The 9,167-nt window shown below is 42.1% G+C and overlaps 1 protein-coding gene across 3 annotated transcripts; it reads left to right on the forward strand.

Annotated features, from left to right (window-relative positions):
- Positions 1-1,563: 1,563 nt before the first annotated feature.
- LOC136520745 (F-box protein At5g67140-like) lies at positions 1,564-7,988 on the forward strand. 3 transcript variants are annotated; one of them, XM_066514397.1, is made up of 5 exons: positions 1,564-1,771; positions 1,884-2,030; positions 2,100-2,235; positions 3,045-3,152; positions 7,485-7,988. In XM_066514397.1, exons 1-5 carry the CDS (start codon positions 1,635-1,637, stop codon positions 7,683-7,685), a joined length of 729 nt encoding a protein of 242 aa, XP_066370494.1. In that variant the 5' UTR covers positions 1,564-1,634; the 3' UTR covers positions 7,686-7,988. The 3 variants fall into 3 exon arrangements, with proteins under 3 accessions (XP_066370494.1, XP_066370492.1, XP_066370493.1); XM_066514395.1 differs by lacking the exon at positions 3,045-3,152 and having other exon boundaries at positions 1,584-1,771; XM_066514396.1 differs by lacking the exon at positions 3,045-3,152 and having other exon boundaries at positions 1,584-1,771; positions 2,109-2,235.
- The last annotated feature ends 1,179 nt before the right edge of the window (positions 7,989-9,167 follow it).

Raw genomic sequence — 9,167 nt, forward strand, 5'->3', positions numbered from 1 at the left:
GCCATCTTGAGCACGTGACTTGATTCCATTCATCAAATATGAATAACTCCAAAATATATCAAGTCACTTCCATCAAACACTCCAATAGTGATTTGATCCTCCACATAAACGTGGCCATCATAGCTTGATTAGTACCTCAACTAAATGCAAGTACTTCCTTCTTCACCCTAGCTAGGTTCTTCGGCCGCCAAGCCGTCGCTTGCCCTTCACCCTTGCTTAGTACCTCGAAGCCTTTCCTTGCTATCTTCACCATCTCAAGCTATCAAGTCACATCTTGTGTTGAATCATCTATTCTTGTATTGTTATCTTTTTCATTTCAATTTAGCAAGCTTCAAATATGAGACCAATCCATATGCAATCCCTTATGTCTCATTAATTAATTCTTACAAGCTTGCTTTCACATAGAACATAGAAATCCCACAATAAATAAGCCTTTGCATGAATTCTATTTGCATTGTTGTCTTATGCTTGAACTAGATTGTTTACACAACAACACATCATTTTGGCTTTCATTAAGTACCTGTGAGATAACCTATTACCTGTCCACACTTAGCAAACGGGTTAGTCCTTTAATCACGTTGTCATTCAATCATCCAAAACCCACTAAAGAGCTAGATGCACTTTCACCTTGCTGAAACAAAAAAGCGAACAAGCTAAATGCAACTTGTGTTGCTTGGATCGATGTAAACAGGTTATATATGAGCAATATCACTATATTGCCTTATATAAATGTGTTATTCTCACGAAAGTGAGGAGATAAACACCTTGCAAACTAAATCAAGTGATAACTCCACGAGATTTATTCACAAAGTCCCTACCAATTTTCACATTTTACAATGTATTATTGAGATCGGTATGCGATGACTTTGAGAGTTTAGGGGGAGACTTCTCTTGAAGCTATAACCTGTTCAAAGCATCATATTGTACTCTTTTCCTCTATGAGTTTTTTCTCACATAGATTTCTCATAGAAGGTTTTTAGCGAGGCAATATCAATACAAGTTTATATGTCATATCTCTTATTTTTCTCACCGGGGTTTTTATATAGGGGTATCTTAGACATATACATATCATATCTTCTGTTTTACCCGCAGGGGTTTTTGAGAAGATATCAAAGACATATAATTACAATATATTTCTCCGTATTTTTCCCACAGGGTTTTTGAGAAATTATTCAATATATTGATCTAAGTGATGGACAACACTATTGATAAGGGGGAGTGTTATGATTCACTTTATCAGTGATCAACCGCTCTTTTACAAGATACCCTTTCATAAACGTCCTTTCACATGTATATATATATATATATATATATATATATATGTATATGTACAACCGTGGATCAACAAAAGAAATAAGTTTCCGCTGTCATTTGTCTCTTGAGTGTCTTACTTTACATCAAGACACTCACGCTAAACAGTCCACATGATCGGCTCACCCTCGCGCCCCCGCGCAGCCGAATTCCCGCGCCGCGCCCGCGTCCACTCGTGTCGCGTTCGCGTCGCGCTGCACGCATCGGTGTCACGTGACGGTGGCGCCACGGTGGCGACCTGACGGCTGACGCCTACAAGAAGCCGTCCGCGCCGCGCCTTTCCCAGCTCCCCCCGCGCGGCGAGCTAGGGAGGACCGGAGGAGATGGACCTGGACAAGCAGCGCCAGCACGACGGCGACGGCGACGGCGCCGCCGCCGCGGAGGCGGACATCGAGCGTCTCCCCGTCGACCTCCTCGCGCACATCCTCTCCCTCCTGTCGCCCTTCCGCGACCTGTCCATGTACGCACGACGGCCGCGCCCGCCTCCTCATCTTTCTGCTGTTCTGTACTAGTACATGTTGTCATGTGGATCAGATTCCCTCTGCTCTGTTGTTTTGCCGTGCCGTCGTCAGGGCTGGGGGAGTGAGCCGGAGGTGGCGCTGGGCCGTCGAGCGGGTGCTGGCGTCGCGGCGGCGGCTGAGCTTCGCGGGCCAGCGCACCGGCAACGACACCGCCGCGCGCCTCATCCACGCCGCCGTCAACCTCCGCGACCTCGACATGTGAGTTCACCAGCAGCTTCGTCGGTCAATCCTTTATTTCTTCCTAACGCTGTCTCCCTGTTCTTGGAGTTCACGAAGCTGCTGGGGCTGCCATATTACCGACGAAGGCTTGATCAAGATTTCGTCCGCGGATTGCGTCGCCAACCTGACGTCCATATCGCTCTGGGGATTGGCCGGCATCACCGACAAGGGCGTGGTTCATCTGGTGAGAACGGGAAGCTTCCGATTAGCTTGTAGATGCCGCCTTTTCACTATTTTTTCAGATTATTAAAGTGATGAAGAAGTCAATAGCTTTGCTCCACCCGCTTCTAAAAAAAATGATGAAAATTGAACGGAAATGTTTCGGCTATTTTAGTTGTCATGATTTTTTCAAGTGTACGAAAGCGAAAAAATTTTGGACATTGAATATGCGGAGAGATTCGTATGTTACTTGATTGGATGCTGACTTGTGCTGCAGAAAAAGTTGCCACTTTACAATTGCATAACTTGTCTTGCTTTGCTTTCTCCTCATCTGCGGATAGTTTTATTCATTTCCCCCCCCTTGATCACGTATCCGTGGATTAGACTATAAGGTTGTTGCTTTCAGAATGATGCATGTTTGCCAATATTTTTAGATTAAACATATTGTGCTTTTCATGAACTTGCCTCTTTATCCGTGAGAAGAACGTTTGTTGACAATTTGATCCACACCACTAAGCGTGTCCTTTGAGGCGTTAGCTGCCATTATAACTTACCTTCGTGTTTTCTTAGCTTTTTTCTTTGCCGTGTACCTGTGTATTAGTCTATTAGACTTTCTGAATGACATGTTAGAATTATCCACACATCTCATCTGCAAGACAAAAGTTGTCGGTCTTATCAGCCTGGCTTATCAGTCATGGTACAATGTTTTTCTCTCACAACAAATTAGCTTCAGCCAGCTTATCAGCCGCAGAAACCATCAACCAAACAGGATTGTTAATCCTAACTGCCATCTTAACAAATTAACAATTGTGGTTTTGTCAAATCTCCCTACAGGTTTCAAGGGCTTATTCTCTGCAGCACCTGAACATTGGTGGAACATTTATCACAGATGAATCCCTGTATGCAGTTGCAAACAGCTGCACAAATCTGAGCCCTTGTTTAGTTCGCAAAATTTGGATTTTGGGGCTACTGTAGCATCTTCGTTTTTATTTGGCAAATAGTGTCCAAACATTGACTAATTAGGCTTAAAACGTTCGTCTCGCAATTTCCCACCAAACTGTGCAATTAGTTTTTCTTTTCGTCTACATTTAATGCTCCATGCACGAGCCGCAAACATTCGATGTGACAGGTACTGTAGCAACTTTTTGGAAGTTGGGCACCAACTAAACACGGCGTCAGGTGTGACTCTCTCTCTCTGCTTTTTTTCCCTGAATCCCAAGTACTTCAGTTAATGCAAGATCACATGTTTATGCAAACAACAAAAACTGACAAAAACACCACATGAAAAATGGGTTTAGGAACAGTCCAAACCTGTTGTTTGAAGATATTTCAATTATGACATTCTTATGGTACTTTGAGTTTAACTAGTTAATGAAGAAGAGGAAAACGTGGAAAAAATGTAGACACTTGGTTTGTTGGGCCTATCACAGAACATTGCTGCATTTATATTATGTTCGTGGTCCATGAGCAGGGGTAGATTGGTTATGACTTATCATGTATATAGGTGATAAATGATGCTAGGTAGCAATTGAGAGTTCTTTTTCTAATTGTTCAAGCAAACTGGATGTGCACACAGTAACTGCATTAGCAGACGTGATGCTTTCGTTCTCTCTCTCTGTGGTTGTTCTCAGAATTCAGAACACCACAGCTTTAGCAAAAAATGAGGTTCAGTATCAGAGTGGTTAGGTCTGATCTGTTATCCTTAAAGAGATACAGGAATATACCATCGCTGTACTGTTAGTTACATCTCTTTGACGAAGATAGATTCCTAGATACAGAGGAGATGCATGAATAGAGGCCTGGACCATTTTGTGCCTAAAACTCTGGGCCAATAGATAGTTGTTTACAGTTGTTAGCTTTCGTGTTTTTTTTACCTTTGCGGGTTATCGTTGCTCCATTGTATTTCCCGGTCTAGGTTCTTCTTTTTAATATAATCGAAAGTTTTTTTTTTTGCCTGATTTGTTTTTAAAAATGTGCCTAAAACTCAGGCCATTTAGAGGCGAAAGTAAGGTTCGCTAGGCTGTGTTCTGTGTTTCGTTAGCTTTCAGTTGCAGTGCTAATTTGAGCTGACTTCTTCGATGCAATGAAACACAATTCTCTTGCGTGTTCAAGAAAGACAAGTTGATCTTAACAGCTGTGTTTGTTGCCATGACATTCTTACGGTACTTTGAAATAAGTCGGTTAATGAATAATGATGAAAGAAAAACGTGGAACAAATCAATGGAGACTTGGTCTGATGGTCCTGTCATAGAACAGCGAGCCATTAAACTTAGGTCCGGGGGGCCATCAGCTGGGCAGATACTTGTCGTGCAGTCATGCAGATCGAGGTGATCGATGCTGCTAGATACTGCATTGAGATTTTTTCTGGTCAGGATCTGCAGGCACGAGCACGACCGCCATGCTGCTCTTTGTCCTGCACGGTGCCTTTCGTACCATCCCTGGCTGCCACAGCACATAAATGTAGGCTGCGAGTAACAGGGTTTCTCTAATGCTTTGCGGTTGTGGGGGTTCAGTTAGCTTTGACAGCCAGGCCGTATCGTATCGTGGATTATTTACTGCTGGCTGATTTGGTGTGAGAGAAAAACACTGTTCCTGACTGAAAATTTACGATCGTTTACGAGCAAGCGAACAGTCCGATAGGGTGTTGACTGGAGTTATGTTGGCTGCCATGCTGATTCCTGAATCCTTGTTTTGGAGAATAAAAGATCCAGTGGCTCAAATTCAATTGCTAGTTAGGTCAAGAACAAAAGATTCACTAAATCAAAATTCAGTTGCTAGTTAGGACAAAAGTCCCAAAATTCAGTTACCAGTTTGATCAAAATAACCTGAAGGAGCGCAGATGCAGCCATGGTGGGACGACAGCGGACAGGATTAAACCCGTTCCATTGTTTCTTTTTGTCCGACCATTTTCGTATTTGTAGGTCTAGTGTTTGATTGGTTGTCTGCATTAGCCTATGGCTTTGTTCGGCTTACCCATATTCGGTTTGTTCGATTTTTTTTTCAGCCGGAACAGTATTTTTCTCTCACAACAATTCAGCCGGAACAGTGTTTTTCAGTCAGTTTTAGCCAAAATTCTGTCAGCCGAACGGGGCCATAGTTTATCCATGTTTTATTGCAGACTCTTATATAATCTTGCGGTGTGCTCAAAGCAATGACAATGTAGCATTAGCTATTACACCAATTTTTTTTTGTATTAGACAATGCAGATTTACATAAGTTGATGGCACACAAAAATAAAAATTTTCAGATTCTCTACCTTTAATAGAAATGAGACTTCTAATAAAACATATAACTATATATAAAAGATGACTATGTGTAATAAAATGCAAACAAACTAACACAATTTTATCAGACGCTGCTTGTCTACACAGGATAAAAACACGAAGGCACTACATACTGGCTTAAATTGTGCCGCATAAAGTCTAAACTCATTCCAGGAGTGGCATTGTCCTATCCGTTTTGGCAGGATCCTGTTTTGAGACAGAAAAACACTCATATTCCTTTTTTTTTTCCTATTATGCCGCAAAAGGAAAAAGTCCACATTACCTCTCTCAACTTTCGCGAAAGTCTGTTTTTCCTCCCTGAACTTCAAAACCGGGCAAAACACCTCCCTCAACTTTTAAAACCGTTCATCTTAACTCCATGTCCCTGTTATAAGCAATTTTGAAGGTGGTTTTGTCTTTTGTCTTTTTTATTTATTTTGACTGATTTTTTTAAAAAATCATAGTAAATCATAGAAAAATCATAAAATAGAAAATCCAATTTTGTTGGACTCCACGTGAGGAGATCTACACAGTGAACATATAATAAAGTTTGTGCTGTGACTTTAGATCTATACTTTTCTGTAATTAATTAGAATAATTTATAGCTGCAATTTCTATGGTTCAATTGTAATAAAATTTTTATGGTGTGCTAATTATTATATGCTTAAACTATAGTAAAATTTTCATACTCATTGGATCATGTATTGGGTAGTTATAGATTTATTTATATTTAACAATAATAAACCTAAATAAAATCTATAACTAAGTTATACATGATCCAATGAGTATGCTATTTTTGCTATAGTTTAAGCATACAATAATTAGTCCACCATAAAAATTTTACCATAATTGGACGATAGAAACTGCAGCTATGAATTATTCCATTTAATTACAAAAAGGCATAGATCTAAAGCTACAACAAAAACTTTATACTAAAGCATACCATATTATATGTTCACGATCTACTCATGTGGAGTCCAATAAAATTGGATTTTCCATTTTATGATTTTTCTGTGATTTACTATGATTTTTTAAAGATTCTACCAAAATAAATAAAAAAGATAAAGATAAAACCGCCTTCAAGACCGCTTATAACCGTGTCAGGGAGGTAAGATGAACAGTTTTAAAAGTTGAGGAGGTGTTTTGCCCAGTTTTAGAGTTCAAAGAGAAAAAACGGACCTTCGCGAAAGTTGAGGAAGGTAATGTGGACTTTTTCCACCGCATAAAGCTGGGAAAGGACAAGAAGGCAAGAAGAGCAAAAGATCCGAACACCTGCTCGCCCCGTGCCACTGTTGACAGAATATCGTCGGCAGTTCTCTGAGGGGTATCCCACAAAGGTAGATTGATCGGTAGAGATGCGTGTAATCAAGAACAAGAAGGCAATAGAGACAAGTTCAGACTGTCAGTATGACGTAATACCCTACTCCTGTGGCCTGTTGGATTGTATTGGCTATCATATGATATTGCGTGAGTTTGGAGGGGGTCTCTGCCTACCTTATATAGTTCGGGGGTGGGATTACAAGTCGGTTAGATCTGAGAGATAACTAGAAATTAATAACAGATTACATGAATCATGGAATTATACGTATCCTAACAGATCTCGTAGTATCTTCAGAATATCTTTCTGATGTCTTACGAGAGACGCCGAACATACTAGTGTCCCGTAAAACTTTATCTTATGGGCTGGGCCGTCTGAGGCGTAGCCCATGTAATCTGTCGTACCTCCACAGCCACGTGATGTCACCAGTGGCTTTCTCCACATTCTGGTGCCGTGGTGCGTCGCGCAGGGACTAGTCAAAACTCTTTCTGATCTTCTGCTCCTGCCCAGCATGGCACGCTGTAGTAGGAAACAAGGCTTCGTCAAAACTACTACTACAATTCGTTGCTGCTGCCAGCACAATCATGAGCTTGGTCAAATACATTCACATAATGCTACAAATTTCAGATCTGGGTGGAGTCGTTGACCTGCTTGCATGGTTGCTTTTATTTATTTCCATGCATGCATGTGCAGAGCATCATCCTGTGGAGCTGCCGCCACGTGACGGAGGCCGGGCTGGTGGCGCTGGTGAACAAGTGCCGGCGGCTGGAGTGCATCAACGTCGGCGGGATGCGGGTGCCGCCGGAGAGCTTCGTGGGCCTGCTTTCCATCAGCCCCGCCCTGCAGATCAGGTCCATCCCCCGCATCCTCGACGCCGGCGTGCAGGCCTCCTGATCCACATCCATCCATGCATGCATGCATGAACGACAAGGATTATTGTATCTGTATCAGTTATCATTAAGCCTGCCATGAACCCACATTGTTGCCACTGGTTTTTCATGGAAAAAGAATTGTCACAATGGATTCATTCATCAAATTAAGGATCAACGTACGTGTGTGTGTTCTCGTGTTGCCATATTGTTGTTGTAAAAAGAAAAAGATACGTTGTCTTGATTCTATCTTTTGTACATGTATACATTTTACACAGAATAAAGAAATTGTACCGCCACTGCACCACAGAAAGTGCTATGACACTCATATATCAGCATCATACATGTTAAGGTTAAGTGACACTGCAAGTGCAAACATATCTCAGACTCGAGACTCAGACTGCTGGTTGGTGAACTTTCATTCACGGACTTAAACTCCGCCATCAATTTTCACATGTTCGCTTGGTCATATCAGCCAGACTTATCAGTCATGATACAGTATTTTTCTCTCACAACAAAACAACATCAGCCGGCTTATAAGCCACAGAAATGATTAAGCGAACAGAATGGTGACCTGACAAGAAAAATAAACTGCATATGGTTTACTAAGGCTTCATGGTACTTAGGATCTTTTCTATTATTTACAAAACTGAAAATCATCGCAAATAGATTGCCTAAAGTCTTACTTGGAGACCTACTTTCCACCAAAGACGATGAGGTTCAAGATGTTAGCGTCTCACCAACCATTCACCCACCCCGTGAGACAGGGACGCCAACCCAACTCCGGCAACCGGTTTGGCCTGCCTCCTCCTAACTGTCCTGGAACCCACTCTCTGTCTCTCTGATGAGATGGCTTTGATTTCCTTGCACGCCACTACCGGCGGTGTGTGAATTGTGATGATGAAACTGCTGCTATTGTGCTATGCTTAGCTGCTACTGCAACTGCTATCCCTGGCAAGCATGACTGACTCACTGACTGACTGACAAACTGGCGTGTTTCTGCAAGTTTCTCCTTGCCAAAACTATGGTCTGTCTGTCTACGAGAGTAGGACTTCTCTGGATTTCGTTGCGATTTAAGGCATTGGATGTTGGAGTTGGACTTTGAGAAGGGAAAAACAGATGCTTTTTTCTTTCTAAATACTGCACTGCGTTATCGTTGATTTTTTCTTTTGCTTTTGTTCGTTCTATCCACATCAGCACATGGGCACAGGCCACTGGCCACATGTGCACTCAACTTGAGCTAGCTAGCTCTGATACAGAAGGTTCTGTTCACAATCATGTCGTTCGGCAAGGTACAGATGCTATACTAGTAGCAAATATCTGCACGGAGGTGTCGCTGTCGGTCGGTGAATCGGTGAACATGTGAGGAACTGGGTTTGAGGTTTGCCATCTCTGTCAAAAGATGGAAGCATCCATCGACTGATGGGGTAAAACTTCAGAGCGCGCATGAACTGAAATGTACCAAACCAGAATCGGGTAAGAGCTGTAGAATCTAGGAGTAGATGTA

This window comes from Miscanthus floridulus, chromosome 18 (assembly GCF_019320115.1).
Source record: "Miscanthus floridulus cultivar M001 chromosome 18, ASM1932011v1, whole genome shotgun sequence".
In the NCBI taxonomy this organism is placed as follows: Eukaryota; Viridiplantae; Streptophyta; class Magnoliopsida; order Poales; family Poaceae; genus Miscanthus; species Miscanthus floridulus.